This window comes from Ochotona curzoniae, unplaced genomic scaffold, assembly GCF_017591425.1.
Source record: "Ochotona curzoniae isolate NIBS_2020 unplaced genomic scaffold, NIBS_Ocur_1.0 contig_66, whole genome shotgun sequence".
NCBI lineage: Eukaryota > Metazoa > Chordata > Mammalia > Lagomorpha > Ochotonidae > Ochotona > Ochotona curzoniae.
In genome coordinates this window covers 6,626,288-6,644,814 of record NW_024466512.1, presented here as the reverse complement: position 1 = coordinate 6,644,814, position 18,527 = coordinate 6,626,288, and the positions used below count along the sequence as shown (strand labels likewise).

General features: G+C 50.2%; 1 protein-coding gene across 2 annotated transcripts; it reads right to left on the bottom strand.

The window, feature by feature from the left end:
* Nucleotides 1-3,668: 3,668 nt before the first annotated feature.
* Nucleotides 3,669-16,898, bottom strand: NSMCE4A (NSE4 homolog A, SMC5-SMC6 complex component). 2 transcript variants are annotated; one of them, XM_040991992.1, is made up of 11 exons: nucleotides 16,554-16,898; nucleotides 16,001-16,078; nucleotides 14,314-14,444; nucleotides 11,993-12,144; nucleotides 9,920-10,019; nucleotides 9,016-9,106; nucleotides 7,859-7,953; nucleotides 5,479-5,527; nucleotides 4,615-4,709; nucleotides 4,433-4,519; nucleotides 3,669-3,746 (listed from the first exon to the last, which is right to left on the bottom strand). In XM_040991992.1, the coding sequence occupies exons 1-10, from the start codon at nucleotides 16,843-16,845 to the stop codon at nucleotides 4,445-4,447; spliced, it is 1,158 nt and encodes a 385-aa protein (XP_040847926.1). In that variant the 5' UTR covers nucleotides 16,846-16,898; the 3' UTR covers nucleotides 3,669-3,746; nucleotides 4,433-4,444. The 2 variants fall into 2 exon arrangements, with proteins under 2 accessions (XP_040847926.1, XP_040847927.1); XM_040991993.1 differs by having other exon boundaries at nucleotides 4,433-4,516.
* Between the last annotated feature and the right edge of the window lie 1,629 nt (nucleotides 16,899-18,527).

Genomic DNA, 18,527 nt, shown 5'->3' with positions numbered 1-18,527 from the left:
TCTTTTTTTTTTTTTAAAGATTTATTTTATTTTTATTGGAAAGGTGGATATACAGAGAGGAGAGACAGAGAGGAAGATCTTCCATCTGATGATTCACTCCCCAAGTGAGCGCAACGGCCGATGCTATGCCGATCCGAAGCCAGGAGCCTCCTCCGGGTCTCCCACGCGGGTGCAGGGTCCCAAAGCCTTGGGCCATCCTTGACTGCTTTCCCAGGCCACAGGCAGGGAGCTGGATGGGAAGCGGGGCCGCCGGGATTAGAACCGGCCCCCATGGGATCCTGGGTGTGCAAGGCAAGGACCTTAACCACTGCACCACCGCGCCGGGCCCTTGCATTAATTTTTTTAAAAAAATATATATCCTACTGTTTTATTATCCGTTTAAATATGTAAAACTTTGGCATGAATCATGAAGATAAACAGCACTTGCTGGAAGTTACTGACAGCACATAAATTAAGTCACTCATGACCATAGTCTGAGCAGTTATACTTAACTGCACTTTAGGCTTACCAACTTTGAAACTTTTTCTCATCAAAACTAGGTGCTTTGTTCTACCAGGAGTGGTCTGGGGTTCTTGAGATAGTGAGTCTTCTTCCTCCACAGTTAAAATAAAAGTGCTTCTCCCAGCATCCACTTCAATCCTGAAGGGTCCTGCTGTTCACACTTGGAGCAGGTAGACAAAGCCACATGGAGAAAGAGCCCCAACGGGCCAGGGCTGCTCCCTCATCTTCTACATCAGCCTGGGCCAAACACATTCGAGACTCTCAAACTGCAGTGGACTCCCAGTCCCCACAAGGCAAGATGAAAGTGAGGAATGACAGTCTGCAAGTTCTGGAGCTCCCAACAATGGGATCATAAAGAGCTCCTCACCCAAGTACAAAGGGCGCTGAACCTTTTGTGTAGATGGGCATGAGCAGTGATGACAGGATGGCACTGAACACACTGGGCATGGCCTGTCCCTCCTAGGGTGTGAGCTAGCAAGGGCCACTGTAATCAAAGTTGTCCAAAGGTGGGACCTCACCAGAGACTATGTGGTCTGAGGAAGTCACAGCTGAAACCTTAAAAAACTGTAAACCTGAGTGTGTGTACATGTATGCACACATGGGTAACAGACGGGAAAGCAGGTAAGAACATGCAGGTGGGAAGAGACAGATTCTGAGAAGCCAGCATGGCTCCAGCAGAGGAAGGTGTTTGCAGAAACCATCAGGCCAGTTACTGAGGCCATGCTGGGACCCAAAGTTTTCTCCAGAGCAGCAGGCTACAAGCTGTGACTATAGGGACAGGGCAAAGATAAAGAAGCTTAAGAGTGGACTACAGAGCCCAGCATGGTGGCCTAGCAGCTAAAGCCCTTGTCTTGCATGCACCGGGATCCCATATGGGTGCCGGTTCTACTCCCAGAAGCCCCACTTCCCATCCAGCTCCCTGCCTGTGGCCTAGGAAAGCAGTCAAGGATGGCCCAAAGCCTTGGGACCCTGCACCCGCATGGGAGACCTGGAAGAGGCTACTGGCTTCGGAATGGCACAGCTTTGGCCATTGTGGCCACTATGGGAGTGAATTATCAGACGGAAGATCTTCCTTTCTGTCTCCTTCTCTCTGTATATCTGACTTTCCAATGAAAATAAGTCTGGGCCTGGCACTGTGGCCTAGCAGCTAAAGCCCTCACCTTGAGCGCACCAGGATCCCACATGGGCGCCGGTTCTAATCCTGGCAGCTCCACTTCCCTTCCAGCTCCCTGCTTGTGGCCTGGGAAAGCAGTCGAGGACGGCCCAAAGCCTTGGGACCCTGCACCCGTGTGCAATCCTTGAGGAGGTTCCTGGCTCCTGGCTTCAGATCAGCACAGCTCCAGGTGTTGCAGTCACTTGGGGAGTGAATCATTGGACGGAAGATCTTCCTCCCTGTCTCTCCTCCTCTCTGTATATCTGACTTTTCAATTAAAAATCGATCTTTTGAAAAAAAATTTTAAAAAAGAAAGAAAACTTTAAAAAAAGGTGGATTACAGCTTAATCATTTTTTCAGCCTTACCAGAAAACATAGAAGGGCCTGCTCTGGGCCGGTGCATGGCCTCAGCTGGCTAATCTTCCACCTCCAAGCACTAACATCCCATATGGGCACTGGTTCATATCCAGGCTGCCCCACTTCCCATCCAGCTCCCTGCTTGCGGCCTGGGAAAGCAGTCGAGGTCGGCACAGTCTTGGGACCTACCCTGCAACCCTGAAGGAGACCCAGAGGAAGCTCCAGGTTCCTGGCTATGAATCAGCTCAGCTCTGTCTGTTGCAGTCATTTGGGGAATGGACTAACAGATGGAAGATGATACTCTGTCGCTCCTTCTCTCTGTAAATTTACCTTTCTGATAAAAACAAATCTTAAAAAAGAAAAAAAGAAGTCCCCATTCTGACGAAAGAGCCACCCTGAAGGCAGTCTTGAGTATGCCACCATCTGACAAGTTAACTAGAAAACTGATTTTTCTTCAAGGCTAGCATACTTTTCATTATCAGTGCAGTGATCTCAAATACCTGTTATTTGTAAATAACAAAGTATCAACTGGTTAAACAATTAAGTTAAAGCTTGAACAGTCCAATTGCTGTGTCACCTTCCTAAACTCACTCAGTGCTTTATCATCTCGTAATTCCACATCAGGGAACGAAAGCTCCATGGGTAACACCAGAGCCACGTGGGTCCATCTGGGTGACGATGGGGCGCGTCTGCAGGGAAGCCCAGAAGGCTGGACTGAGCCGGTGTCTCCCCAGCTCTGCTCTCCATTCTAGTCCAAGGCCTCGAGGGAGCTGAGCCTAACACACAGTGACCCAGGGCTCCAAGAATGTGCATTCCAAGCGTCCTGTTGGGAAGGCGGGCTTCTTGTGACTTAGCCTCAGCAGTTCCAGAACATCTGCCATGTCCTGCTGGTCACGGAGGTTACTGTGACCAGCCCAAACTGAAGGGAAAGACTCATCAAGAGAAAAAAGTGAGGGTTGGGGGGAGGGGGCGTTTCACTCTATCACTGATCGATCATTCCTCAAACAGAGCTCATAAAACTACACGATTATCTTCCTGCAGAGCAGCCTACATTCTGCCGGTCCAGAGGGGATCTGGCCTGCAGAGTCCTGGCTCCCTCTGAAGCAGTAAGTCTAGACAGAGGGTGAACATGCTTGAGACAGGCGGGATGCAAACTCATGGTCTTACACTCCCCATGTCATCTAAGATGTAAAGGCATCTCTGTCCTGGCCCCAGATGTGGCCCCTCTGCACCTTGGTGGGGAACAGTGGGAAAGGGGGAGCAGCTGCCAACGCCCAGCTGTGCAGGAGGCCGGTCTACTGAGAAGGGGCAATGGGAGGGCAGCACCCTCTGGGCTCTGCAGGCAGAACACACAGGACAGCACAGCAGGGTCAGCGTGGGAAGCCCAAGCCATCAGGAGGGGTCCAGCCACAGCTGGTGCCCCGCCTGCCAGCAACTGGTTTTGAGGCATGGGTACTGACCTGGTCACGCATTACCTACACAGACAACCACGCCATGTGGTACAACCATCTGTTGACTTGACTAGCTGACTGTATGGCTAGACATGAGAGGACCCACGGGGCACAGGACGGGGCAAAGAAGAGCCATGCTCAGCTGTGAATATGACAGTGAACTATGACAAATTCATTAACTCAAAATCTGTATTCTACAAAAAAAAGTCTTTAAAAACGTTTAATAATACAATATATACAACACATGCTACTTTCCTCTTAGGATTTCATCATCTACTGGAGTCCTAAAAAAAGGGGAGGAGGCAGGGGGAAAAGCTAGTTAGTAGTTTACCAACAACCAGGCCAAGTTCACACAACATACATAAATGAAATCTAACAGGTCACGACCTTCCCAGGAGCAGTGCCAGACAGAGCCACTCTGCACCATCTGAGGTCTGTTCCCCTCTAAAGTCCTCAAAGTATTCTTACAGAAATAAATTATCTGGAACAAAAGTTCAAAAGTCTAAAATATTCTAATCCTCAAAACTCATAGGACATTCCATCTAGAACATTCAACCAGCACTTAGCTGGTTCCCTCTCAACACCCTAACCCCTCATTTTATAGGCAGGCAGAGGGAAGGACCGGGAGTCAGCTCAGATTAAGTGACTTGCCTAAAGCTCGCCCCATCGTCCTCCCCTTCTCTGCTTTGCCCATCTAGCGGGGCGGGCAGCGCTGGGGGGAACCCGTGAACCTCCCTTCTCTAGTTTATCGGCCTGCTCTAGGGAAAGCCACGCCCAGAGCAAACTCCCACGCCACCTCTCTGCCATTGCAGCCAGTCCTGGGACGGGAGCGTCCAACCACTGTCCTGCCTCTGCCATTCTCACCGGCTAACACCAAGCTCTAGCAACGAGGCACTGAGGTTAGGTCCCAGGCAACCAGAGGGGGAACCACCAGCAGACTTTGATGCTGCTGTCCCACACGAGGTGTTACCTTCAGCTCCGGTCAAGTGCTCAGCCTCTGCTGGCTCTGACTGGACGTAATTACGGGCTCAGAAATCTCAAAGGTCCTCACGAGCTCCTGGCAGAGAACAAAGGATGCATGTGTGTGCACTGGGTCAGAGCAGGGGTCAGCAAGCGTCAGAACCATGCAGCAGCAGTCATGTGGGGCCATACCTCCCAGTCTCGGTAACTCAACGCTATAATCCCTTGATTCCTCATTTGGGTATTCTGCTCAATCCCTTCATTGTCTTCATTAGCATTAACAGGTTCTGTGTGAAAGAAAACATTTTCAAAGGTCACCAAATCAGAAAAAGGAACTGGAACAGAAGTTGATGAATGATGGGGATGAAGCCTGTTCCAAGAAAACGCTTCGGCCATCATGTAGTCATTAGGACCTCATGCATCTGAGCACTGTCCTCGGACAGCAGCAGAATGTGTCTCCGTTTTTAAAAAGCACATCGTAGAGAAGCACTACAAGCACCTGGAAACCTCTCCGTATCCAGGGAGGCACTTCAAAAAGTTGGAAATGGAATTCGGTTTATTTTGATACAGGTTTTTGAAGTCCATCTATAGCTTTTTTCTTATTCCACAATTTGGAAGACTCCATGTATGTACCAACTAGAGCTACGCTCTGGTCAATGTCCCATGACACTGGGAGTCTAACGTCACAAGTGTGCAGTGGAGGCACTGCGTTCTCCAGGAGACCTGAGGAGGCCCCAAGGGTGGCAGGTGTGACAGTCGTCAAGGTGGATCAGAGACCCAGGACCTTGGGGGCAGAGCTGGCATCCAGGGAAGGTGGGCAGAAAGAAGCCACCAACACTGGCTGCAATTACAAACTCTGTGAATTAAAACTTAGGGCTAATCTTCACAGCACCTGCAGATACCAGTGACACAGATAAACCCCTGGGAGTTCTAAACTAGGACCCTGTGTCCAGTATTCTCAGGTAGCCGAACAACCTCCAAAGAAAACTCATTTACACTAGTCGAATGACAAATTTTTTCTCCAAAACAAGTTTTCCCAGACACAGTATCATTTACCTATTATTGGCAGTCGGTCTTGGTCAAGTCTTACTCTTGCAAAGCCATCCTAAAACAAAAACATGTTTTTAGAAGAGCAACATTCAGACTGAAAAGCATTAACTGGAGACAGTAAATTACTCCTTGAGCCCGTCCTCCATCTCAGGCCTTAACAATGACAAGGAGCTATAGACCAGCATGTCCTCACAGTGCTTCTTGGGGTTTAATCGCCTGGACTCCAACACAGCCTCCAGGCTAATTCTTTTTAGTCAATTTATTTTATTTGAAAGGGAGAGCTGCTGGTTCACTCCCCAAGTGCCAAAGCTGAGTTGATCCCAAGCCAGGAACAAGAAGCCTCTTCCAGGTCTCCCATGTGGGTGCAGGGGTCTCAGGACTTGAGCCATCCTCCCACTGCTTTCTCAGGCCATAAGCAGGGAGCTTGATTGGGAGTGGAGCAGCTGGGACTAGAACCGGCACCCACGTAGGATGCCACCATCACAAGCAAAAGCTCATGCTAGTATACCACAGTGCCAGAACAATCAAAAACCACTCAACACCATCACCACATTCTCTCCACTGTGGTCTCTAAGGCAACAAGCAAGCACCTCTGGCCCCTGGCACTGACTTAGTCTGACAGCAAGGAGCATTTTTCTCCCACAGTCTCCAACAAAGGAGGGAAAAGGAACCATCTCACACACCTTCCCCTGAACTCCAACCCTCTCTATCCTAACCGAAGGCCCACATGAGCTGCAATCCCCTCACCTCTGCAACAAATATTTTTTAAAAAGACACTAAAAAGCCCCATGCTGAGACTCCCTTAAAAAAACTCCATCTTGTCTTTGGCTGACATACACATATTTTACAACACTCCACGTTTCATTATGCATAATCCTATGACTGAGACCATCATAGAAAAGCACATTTGTTCTCATTTCTCAGAAAATGTGCTTACATAAGAAAAGTTCTTGGGCCTGGCGGCATGGCCTAGTGGCTAAAGTCCTCGCCTTGAACGCACCAGGATCCCATATGGGTGCCGGTTCTAGTCCCGGCAGCTCCACTTCCCATCCAGCTCCCTGCCTGTGGCCTGGGAAAGCAGTCGAGGACAGCCCAAAGCTTTGGGACCCTGCACCCACGTGGGAGACCCGGAAGAAGTTCCTGGCTCCTGGCTTCGGATCGACATAGTATCGGCCGTTGTACTCACTTGGGGAGTGACTCATTGGACAGAAGATCTTCCTCTCTGCCTCTACTCCTTTCTATATATCTGACTTTCCAATAAATAAATAAATCTTAAAAAAAAAAAAGAAAAGTTCTTACATAAAGCCAAAAATCTATCTACTATCTGTAGGGTGCAGGCTGCTGTGTAACTAAAGACTGTGTAAAGCACATTTCCACAGAACAGTTCTGAGGAAGTTATTTAAAAAAAAAAAAAAACTATTTTGAAATTTTTAAACTTTGAGCTACAAGACTACCATAAAGGGGGGCTGGCAATTGATGCAGCAGCTTAAGTTGCTGCTTGGGACTCTGACTGCTCCACTTTGGATCCAGCTCGCTGCTAATAAGCCTGCAAACAACAGAATCGGGTCCAAGCACTTGGGCCCCTGCAGCCCCATGGCAGATACAGAGTTCCCAGCTCCCGGCCCTTTTGGGGAGTAAACCAGCGGATGGAAACCCCCGGCCCCCAAGTTCTGTGTATTTAACTCTTACTGTGCCTTTCAAGTAAATGAGCTAATTACTGTGAAGATCTGCTACCTTTCACTCGTGTCCGTGCAATTCTGTCACATGAACCGTGTCACTATCTCCTAGCTGGGCCGTTAGCCGAAAATGGCACACAGCCCGTCCTCTCTCCGTAATCTTATCAGGCAATTTCTCAAAAATAAGAATATTCTCATTTAACACTCATCACACAGATGTCAAATTTTTATAGTTTCATTCTTAAATTTCACCAACTTTTCTTAAACTCAGGTTGAATCTCTCTTATCTGAAAGGCTTGAGACTGGAAAGTGTTTCTGGCTTGAACTGTTTTTTTCTGCATATACCTAACGACATATCTTAGTTACAGGACATACATCTAAATACCCACTTCATTTCTGCTTCACACACAACCTTATACACCATTTCTAAACTGCTTTACATGAGACAAAGCTTCATGGTGTAGGCATTAAGTCTGCACTCAAGTTTCAGATTTGAGAGCTCTCCAATTCTACATTACAGATCCTTAGCCTATAACTTCTGAAGGCTCAGGGCAAGCCACATTCTCCTGATACACCAGCGTCCCGTGGCCATGGGTCCACGCTCAGTGTGGTTAGTACCAATTGCTCTGCCAGGTCCCGTCCTTCCACCTCACCGCAGATCCTTTGAAAAGCATAAACAGAGCAACCTGAGATGGAATCCTCAGTCTTACCCGTACAATGAAGGAAACGTGAAAGATGTTTTCTACTGTCCGGGGGAAGGAATGTGGATCAATCACAAAATCAAAGAAGGACATTGGAGTGTCGGCTGTGGACAAACGAGAAAACACCCTTCAGCACGGGCACAGGCAGCCTCTGCTCCGCCCAAAGCCAAGGGACCAGTACTCTTCCTGCCGGGCAGTGCCCTCAGTGCAGCTCCCAGGGGTCACTGCGGGGTCCCTGTTAGAAGGAGGGGTGCCCATAGGCCCGGCAGCCTCTAACAGAGAACAGGGGCATAAAGTGCCAACCCATGACTTCTCGCTGCAGCGGCTGAGCCAGCACAAAATGGTACAGAGAACTCGCTCTTCCCCTGCTGGAGATGCGAGGGCAGTGAGAACGGGCGTACCAGGAGATCACTGGCCAGATGCAAGCTACCTATGTGCTGCTGGGACAACTGTCCGTGTGGAAGAGCCGCGTGGCACAAGAATGTTCACACGTTAGGATTAGCTTGGAGAAAAGCCAAAACCTCCAAGGCCCGCTATTTATGTGCACACTTACAAGGCTGCCCAACAGATGAAAACAATGTGAAACATACACGTTTTACAAGTGGCCTCCTCCGCGGACTGAGAGGAGGCAGTGGCACAGGTGCTTGACTTTCTTGTCTGGCTTTACTTTGCAGAAGAAAAAAAAAACTTTTAAAAATAAGTGAACAGTTAGTTCACCAACATTCTCACATGAGAATTCTAAAGAAGAGACGCCTCACTGACAAGTATGCAGAGTGAGGCTAACCCTGTTGCACAGTTCATTAAGCTACTTCCCTTCTGATCTAGCCACCTGCTAACGTGCCTGGGAAAGCAGATGTCCAAAGATTTGGGAGCCCTGTCACCCACGTGGAAGACCTGGATGGAGTTCCAGCTTCCAGCCATCAGCTTGTCCCAGTCAGGGCTGCCACAGCCATTTGGAGAGTAAACCAATGGATGGAATCTGTTTCTTCCTTTCTCTCTGCTCTGGCTTTCAAGTAAATAAATCTTTAATACACACATATGCAACAAATCAAAATGATCTGTGCATTATATAGTATTAAAAAAATGCCTTTTGAATAACAATCCCATTGAAAGTGACCCATCTGATCAATACAACTGCACTATTTTCAATATGATGTTATACTCACGATCTTCTCGAAAATATGTTTGTAACAGTCCCAGGATTCTTTCCACTTCTTTTTCTGTTGCTTCTTGATGAGATTCTTCCATTCTTTTTAACTGAAAAGAGAAAAAAAAAAGGGGGGGGGAAGAAAATGTTTTTTATCAAGCTGACTGGCATACAACAAACACCCATTTCTTCTCTCATTGGCCCAAATTCCTCTGAATGTCTTGTGTTGGAGCCTGCTAGCAGTTGTTAGCCCCATCATAAACTTCACAGTTCAACACTACATTTCCTAACTTTAGCATCATTTTTCTGTGGAGAAGGGGCTTCAGAAAAGTCAAGGAAAATAGAATTAAAAGGCAAGCTAATTTTGGTGCAAGAAGAGTAAATTTTGAAATCCATGCACAGGATTCTTTTTTCATAAAACACCTTCCACAGTAACTGACGATCACTTGCACCACTTCTTAGCAGAAAAGTAACGTTACAAAATCAACCACCTCCAGGCTGGACATGAAACAACAAAACACAACCAGGGAAGTTTAGAGCAGTAGTTCTCAACTGGGAGGGATTCTGATTGCCCCTGCCCTGGAAGCATCCGCCTCAGTACCTGGAGACATTTTTGGTTGGTGGTTGGTACACCTGCAGGGGGAGGGTTGCTATTAGCAACCACATCCTTCAGCGCCTAGCACAGCTCCCCGCAGCAGAATTACCCAGCTGCAAATGTATGGTGCCGGGGTTGAGACACTCCGGTTTAGAAGAATTGGTAGAAAGTATAGAAGTGGGTTAAAAGCAAGCAATCCGTCCAATAAAATACTCCAAGCAACTGACACAATCCTGACCACAGGCGTCCAGGAGGCTCGAAAGACGGCCAAGGCCTGGTGTCAATGACTACTTCAAGAGTTTTTGAAAGTAATTTGAAGGAAACAAACCTCAGCAGGCATTGCTCTCTTTTCTTCTATCATCCGCACTTTCCTCACCCGATCGGCACGTGGCTTTGGCACAGGGCACTCTCCATATATTGAACCCAACCTAATGGAAAACATGCTTTCATGTCCTTTTTTGCTTTGTCTTTTAAAGAAACTAATTTCACTAACTAAACACAGTTGGCATGGGGTAGTTAGGTTCAGACCAGCCTGGGTACTGCGTGGGCCAACAGCGGACCTTCCTTCTTGGGAAGGCTTAGGATGCCCTTCCTAGTCCCTTAAGACTTCCAAAGAAACTCCCAGGAACTCTGCTCAAACACAAATGCATCCTCCAGTGTCTTCCTACTGCTCCTGCAACAAGTCTGTGTCAGTGCCCGTGACGTCTCCCTGGCTGGCCCAGTGTTTATCTGCAAGCCAGCTTCGAGATGAAGGAGAGAACAGGGCAGCTGCCGTGGGGTCAGAAGCCTTGCATCTAGAGTTGCCGGGGCAGAGGCGCACAGCCCAAGACTCGGAACACACCTGCCAGGCTAGCAGGCCAGGCAGAGGCCAAGGCTTCTAGATCTCTGTACCTTCTTCCCAGCAAAAAGCACACTATGGGCTCCAGTCCTAGCTGCAGCACGCAGACAGACCATGCTATATTTCTTATCCATACTGATAAAATATAAATGTATAGTATATTACATAAACATTGTATTATTTATATTTCCTCCTTACACTTGAACAGATGAAAGTATATGTGTGGCTGAGCTAATAGACGTGCACACACACACAAACCATCTCCCCATGATACGGTAGGTCGTGGAGTGCCACAACAGAGTGCACTCAAGTGCACTCAAGCGCCATGAGAGGAGTGGATAGGCACAGCAGTGACTTTGCTGGCAAACCTGATCCCAGAAGAAGGTCCCAGAAGCTTCTGAGTAGGGGCCGTCAGTATAAATAAACTTCACCAAATGGAAAAGGACATTGAACATGGGGTGAAAAGCGAGTATCTGGCACCCTGGGAGTACTCCAAGGTGGCTACAAGTAGGGCTGGCGGATAAGATAAGGCTTAAGATCCCAGGATACAGAATAGACCTTAATACTCAGCAGCAATATAACACAGATTTGGGCTTCGTCACCAAGAGGTTTGGACATCTTCCCACGGTCCTGACAGCGGTTCTTGGCACCTGAGTCACCTAAGGCTGATCCAGCAGGCGCCAGCCACACCCCACAGCCCTACCACCCAGAGTTCCCCAAGCGAGATGCCGCCCATCTCAGGGGTTTTACAGGGATAAATGCCCAGGAGCTAGATCGCTGAAGGACAAAGGACCGAAGGAAGGTTTGGGAACACTGTTATGTGTGAAGGCTGCTTCACAGAGGAACGACTAGGGGAGCTGTTTTTGGTTCCTCCAAGGGACCAAGTTAGAAGCTAAGGCAGAAGATTTCCTTTGACTAGAAAAACTTCTCTATGAGGTGTACCTAAAACAAAAAAAACAAAACACTGACATCACTGGATGACCCTGACGTGGTTAGATGGCCCTGACATCGCTGGATGGCCCCTAACATGACTAGATGGCCCTGACATCGCTGGATGGCCCCTAACATGACTAGATGGCCTTGACATCGCTGGATGGCCCCTAACATGACTAGATGGCCCTGACATCGCTGGATGGCCCCTAACATGACTAGATGGCCTTGACATCGCTGGATGGCCCCTAACATGACTAGATGGCCCTGACATCGCTGGATGGCCCCTAACATGACTAGATGGCCCTGACATCGCTGGATGGCCCCTAACATGACTAGATGGCCCTGACATCGCTGGATGGCCCCTAACATGACTAGATGGCCCTGACATCGCTGGATGGCCTTGGCAGGAGCATCCTGAGCCTCAAAGGACAAAATAAAGACAATGCAGTGGGATGCAGGATCCGTTAGCTTTCCACCCACAGCAGGGGTTTGTGGGCTTTTCCTTGCAGGAAGTTTGCAGGCAAAGGCCTAGGACAGTCCCCATGACACCGCCAACTCATCTCTGTCCCTACAAGAAACAACGGGAGCTTTACAAAGGGCTGGTCTGTCAGATTTTCAAAATAATCTTACAGAAAGTGGAATGTATGGGTTTTATTAAAGGTGTTTTCTGCTGTTTTGCCTGATATTTTCCAGGAGTCATAGACTATGAATTCAAAATCAGAACTATCTTCATCACGGATGAGTTCTTCAGCTTCTAGCGGATTAACACCCATGTGGGTCAGCTACAAAAATGAAGGGAAACAAACAAACAAACAAACAAAAAAACCCAGTTAAGCCACAAGAAATCTTTCACCATTCCATTCAGTCATCTGCATCACTAAACCTTTCACAGGCCCGAGGCAAAGGCTATTTATTTTCAGGGTCTAATTATGTTGGCCACATGTCTTGTAAAGGTCATTTCACACAACAATTCCTATTTTCCAAGGCTTTTCTTTGTACTTCTCTTTAGGTGGGACCAGTGCTTCTCAGCCAGGGTAATTCTGCCCCAGCGGCCCTGAAGGCATTTCACTGTCCCAGCTGACACACTACAGCATCCACTGGGGGGAGGCCACTCAACATCCTACCACGCACAGTAACAGACTGCCCCCACGCCCACCAAAGATACACCTAGCCCAGCATGTCTACAGGGCACAGGCCAGGCAACCCTGCACCAGCCAGGGCAGACGAGGGTGCAGGGATGCCACAACCGAGTCCCTCAGGAGATCACATTCCAGGTAGTCAGCTCGGTTCTCCCAGCACAAAAATACGAAAGCACATCCCAAATCCAACGCTCCAAGACAGAACCACAAAGCAGAGCTGCCTTTCGGATTTTGACGCTTGGCCACCCTTCCGGAGACGCCTAGGCAGCCTGTAGGTCAGTATGCTTCCAAGAGCGACTGCCCGTTTGAAACCTGCCTTCCAGGGTAGAACAGGTGGGAGCCAACAACTGTCTTATAGCAAACTATCTCACAGAAGCGCATTGTATTGAATTTACTTATATGAAAGGTCACATTTATTACATTATACCGTAAAGTGTCTAGAAGTCACCAAGCCACAACGGTCATATCCTATAGAAACCATAAACACGGGCCACAGGAGCTTACTCCTATGAACAAAGGAAGAGGCACAGAGTACACTCAGCCTGCTCTACCCTCGGGCCACCCAGTCCTACCAGGACACCCTGGTAGCAAGACATTGACTCAACCATTCACTTAGGGTTTTGTAATTAACATGTTAGGTCTCCCGGAATTTAGTCTTAACACACGAGTAAAAAGCTTGACCTCATAAACAGTCATTTCCTCTAAATTCCCAATACACGGCCCCTCTGTTTTGCTACAGGTGAACATCAGTGTGCATTTTCCCAAATATATTTCACAGTAAATTTTTAAGGTTTTAAAACCGATTGGAAATAATTCTCTGCTACATGTCTTTACAAAAGATCTGGTTAGATCTCTTGGAACTAAATCAGTTCAGTAACCACATAACACAAATACACAAATTCGGTGTTTGGTATGCTCTAACTTAAATAAATCATGCAAGCAGGAAAAAAAAAAAAAACAAAGGAAGGAAGGAAGAAATTAATTAATTAACTCAGCGTTTGATCCAAGGAGCTGGGTTGGAGGGCTGCAGGAGCAGGTGTATGGCATTAATGTCTGGGAAGCCCACATCCTAAGCAGAGTGCCCGAGTTCGAGTCTCAGCTCTGCCCTCAATTCTGGCTTCCTGCTCATGTGCAGCCTGAGAAACAGCTATCAAGTGACAGCTCAAGTTCCTAGGTCCCTGCCACCATGGGGGGCCTGGTACTGAGTTTTAGTCTTCTGGTATCTGAGCACACCCGCAGATGGAAGACACATCTCAGTCTGTGTTTCTTCATATATCTCCATCTGTCTTTCAAATAAATTGTTATTTTCCAAGCAAAACAAAATAGTAAGATAGAAAGTCAGTCTCGGTATGGACTTTTCATTAAATCCATCAGGTAAAAGTTAAAGAGAAAAAGATGAACAAAATAAAAAAAAATTTTTTTAATTAAAAAAAAAAGTGAAATCAGCCATACTTGTGTGGTTCCAAAATATTCTCAAAGACAGAACATCCCCTTTCTCCGGGCCTAACTCATCGGCAGCTTTGGCCCAGCTCAGGACAAATGTTCCAGGTCACTGAGAATGACCTAGAACACGTATGAACCAAGAAAGAGGCCATTTGTGGAGAACCACAGCAGCCAGAGGGTCTCCCACTGCTCCAAGCTCCCACCCTGAATCCCACTGCAGACTCTCCTTCCATCTTGAACCTGACCTCTCTTAGAAGGATCTGAGACCAGAGAAACAGGAGTGGCAGAGGCAGGGGAAACAAAGGGAAACCAGGAGATGATTGTCTCACAGGAGCCACCCTGAGGAAGGCTGAGCGGACGTGTGCTTACCAGAGTCTCCACGTAGCGTAACATATCGAAGGAGCTGAGCTCCGAGCGCAGCTGCTTGGCTTTCTCTTTGCCCAGATCCGAAGCCAGAACAAGAAAATGCGCGTCCAGAACTGCTTCCCTCGCTCGGGACACTGCCCAAAGATAGAAGGAAAACAGACATGTTACACAACACACATGCTTGTCTCTAAATTTCTCACTACTTTTTAGGATTCCCCACTGAACCTCCCACCCCCTCTCAAAAAGAGAAAAAAGGACCTTTCAACAGACTGAAGCGTGATCTAAGCTGGCTCCTTTGACCAATGCAAAAAATTCCCATTCCACACTGCTGGTCCACAAACTCCAACCTGTCACCTGGTTTTCACACCCCTGTCTCCGCCCATGAAAGAGGATGTGGCCAAAGGGGGTAAGAGTGGAAAACACCTGGGAAAGCCTCGGCAGGAAGGGGCTTCAGGGTGCCACAGAGAGCACAAACCCCCAGCGCCCAGCTGCCCCCAAACCACGTGGTCTGACTGCGCCAACAGCAGCAGCCTGGGCATGGCCAGAGAACCTGCCACCACTTACCGTCTGTGCCCACCACAGGTCATGTTGTCCTAAAGGGAAAGCCATTGGCCCCTCCAGGAGGGTCACAGGCAAAGTCACAATGGGCAGGAAGGAAAAGTGGACGCAGCTGCAGCGTCCGGGGGCTCCAGCAGGCCTTCCCGGGCCAACAGCCACACGGTGCTCATGACAGCCAGTCGGTGAAGACCGGCAGTCACCAGACCATGATGGCCCCCAAATCCACAAACACAAGTGGTCAGAATTGTGTTGGCTGAGCAACCCTACCAGAATAATTCCGCCTTCAATGTTTTACTTGGGAACTCTAGAAATGGCTGACGGTGGGAGGATGTGTGGACAAAGAGCTAAGCAGACACACTGCCAGGGCCAAGGCAGCCGGCGAGTCGGGAGTAACAGGAGGCGGCTCACTACAGGTCCAGGCTGCAGAGAAAAAAGCTCAGAGGGTGACGAGACGATGCCATGTGGGAGACCAGGACAGGAGGGCCGGGGGTCCTGGGCAGAGAGCAAGGCACAACCCAGGAAATGCAGGAAAGGCTACAAAGCAGACCCCCGTTAGGGCATGTGGCCCCTCCAGGAAGCTCCCAGAACACAGAGAATTGTGGGTGCCGCACATTTCAAGTGCTGCCCGCTCTCTGTCCACTCCTCCCTTCTGACTAGTATGCAGCTGGCAGGCCCACGGCAGGCAGTGTCCGGGGGTCCCGGCCAGAGCCCACAGCAGGAAATCCCACCTGTCCTGCCACTGACCGCAGATGCAGACCAGCAGGTGCCCCTGTTCTCAGGGGCTCCCCACTGAGGCGCGCGGGGCCAGCAGCTGAGCTCAGGGAGGGCAAGCGGGCAGGAGAACACACGTAACTTAGATCCCAGACTTCATCCAGCCATTCAGACTTGGCACAAACCAGACACACCCCCGAGTCTGTCCCAACGTCAGTAAGCACCCACCGGGGGGTGTATTTCACATAGAAGCTTGGTTTTATGCTTAACTGGTACCAGATACCCAACAAACACAATGTTACTGCCATCATGAATAAAGCACTCCCAAAGCCTCCCCATCCGAAACAGAGCTCTACTGTAAACAGAAGCGCAGTTTGACGTCAGTCACTTGGCCCTTACGGACCACAGATCACACAATTACCTTCGTTAAACAGCATGTTGGCCTCCTCCAGGACCTCTGTTAACTTGTCGCCGGCGCTCAGTATGTCCTCCCGGTTTTCTGTGCAAAAACAAAAACAAGAAAACATAGGCACGCGCACGCCTCCACTCCCCAGGAAGTGAGGACATCAGGACTCCGCCCCTGCGCCCCCTTCGTACACGCCAGCAGAGCAGCAGGCGCCCCCGAGGCTGAGGGGAGCCCACTCCCCGTAAGCATCACCCTCCGGACCGGTTCTCCAGCTCGCCTGCAGAAGCGGGTCTAGCGGACCCAGTTCTGGGGGTGCAGGGGCGCGCCAAGCAAAGGCGCGGCCTTCGCGCCCGGCCTGGGCCCCGCCGGCTGGCAGGTGAGCCCCGGCCCGGGTCTGGCTGCCTGCCCGCCGCTGCCCCGCCACGCGCGTCCCCCCAAAACCCGCCAAGGTCGTGCGGCGCCCGCCACAGCGCGGAAATGGGGGCGCGGGCTGAGCGGCGAGGCGCGGCCTGCCCACTCCTGCGCCTCGCCCCCAGGCCCAGCCGGCGCGTGGCGGGCACGGCCTTACGTTGGACCGAGTTGATGAGCGCCCGGTACTGGTGGCGGATCTGGCGGCACAGGCCCTGGTCCGCCTCGGCCTCCAAGGTGGCCGGGTCTATCATCTCGTCCCCGGAATCCGACGGCTCGGTATCCTCCAAGCTCGGGCGCTCCGGGGCCTCCCTGCGTTCGGACGCGGCGCCCCGGCGGGACCCGGGCGACAGCGGGGACCGCGAGCGGGAGCGGTTGCGGTCCCGGTCCCGATGTGGGTCACGGGCCCGGCCCCGGCCATCGGGCCGGCGGCCGCTGCTATCCCCGGACATCGCGCCAAAGCCGCCGTGCAACTTCGGAACGGCGGAAGTTCGCGCCAGAAACTGAAAGCCAGGTTGGGCGCGAGCGCTGCTCGGCTTCCCCGCCTGCGCGCGAGCGACAGCGACGCCAGTGGCTGGAGGCCGGCGACGGGGCGTCCCCGAGCTGCCCTCCGCCGCGCGGACACCTGCGACCCGCTCCCTCCCGGACCGGCGCCCCGCCTGCGGCCTCGGTCTCCCCGAGGGGTCGCGAGGTGGGCGAGGGCTCCCCGGGGACGGGTGGCATCCGGCCACACCACTTCCAGGGCAGAAGGGACCGCGCTAAATAGTCACAAAACAGACCATCTCTCCCGTGTCTCAGGAAAGTCCCCGGTGCAGGTTGGGAGGCCCTGCTTCCTTTATGGATGACGGTTAAATCCCAGTTCACTTCCCATCCAGCCCTCAGCTGCTGCACCTGGGAAAGCAGAAATAAGCTGCCCAGGTGGGACACTCAGCGGAGTTTCAGGTTCCTGGCTTCTGTAGCCAACAGGGGGTGGAATCCGGATTCCTTCATTCTCTCTCTCTCTCTCTCTTTCTCTTCTGCCTTTTAAATAAAACAAGTCTTTCTAAAAAAAAAAATCCTCAAGACATCACAGGCTTCTATCCACAGTACGTTCGAACATAAAGGTGAGTTCTGTCCCACGTGTTTGGGGTTGTATTCCAGGAATACAGATTCTGCGATAACTGACAGCCCATCCTGTAAGCAAGGTGTTGTTGAGTAATGGACAGGTACAGTGTGCACTCTGGTACACCAGGCAAAGGGGTACTTTACACCTCGGGTGGGACAGGGCGGCTTACTCAGAGTACGGCACAGCTTCAGACACAGGCGTTGTTTATTTCGGCAGTTGTCCATTATAATTCTTTGAACTACAATTGACCTCAAGAAATCTAAACTGTGGGGCTTAGCGTGACAGTTTAATGGCTGGGTCCTTACCTTGAAAGCACCAGGATCCCATGTGGGCGCCCGTTCGTGTTGCAGCAGCTCCCCTTGCCATCCAGCTCCCTGCTTGTGGCCTGGGAAAGCAGTCGACGGCCCAGAGCCTTGAGGCCCTGCACCTGCGTGGGAGACCTGGAAGAGGCTCCTGGCTTCAGCTGTTGCAGCCATTTGGGAAGTGAACCAGCAGATGGAAGCTCTTTCTCCCTATCTCTCCTTCTCTCTGTAAATTTACTTATCCAATAAAAAATAGTGAAGCTTAAAAAATAAGCTGGAAGGCAAAACCATGGGTGAGGAGTTCAGTGTAGCTGTGCTATAGAATTCTTACGGAAAACACAGATGTTACTCTTTGTTGACATCTTGTCAGATGTTGATCTCTTAGATACGGCACCAAAAGCAAACAAAGGAAAAAGTCAACTGGAGACCGGGGAGCTGGGTGTGTTCAAACTACCGGGTCTGGCCACTGGGGGCGCACTCCGAGCGCCTGCGCTGTGCCAACGGGTTGCCTTTCCTTCTCGAAGTGTTTCCTCTCACATTGCCAAGAGGCTCCTCCCGGCTCCGGCTTTGCTCGCCTCAGCTCTGGAGTCAGTCAGGTATTTTGTGCCAATACTTCTCATTTCAGTCCAGCATCTCTGGATTCACCCTCTCGCACACATACACGTACCCCGTGATGGTTAATTTGTATTGTCAGTGCTTGATATTTTAATGCCAACTGGAGTGGACT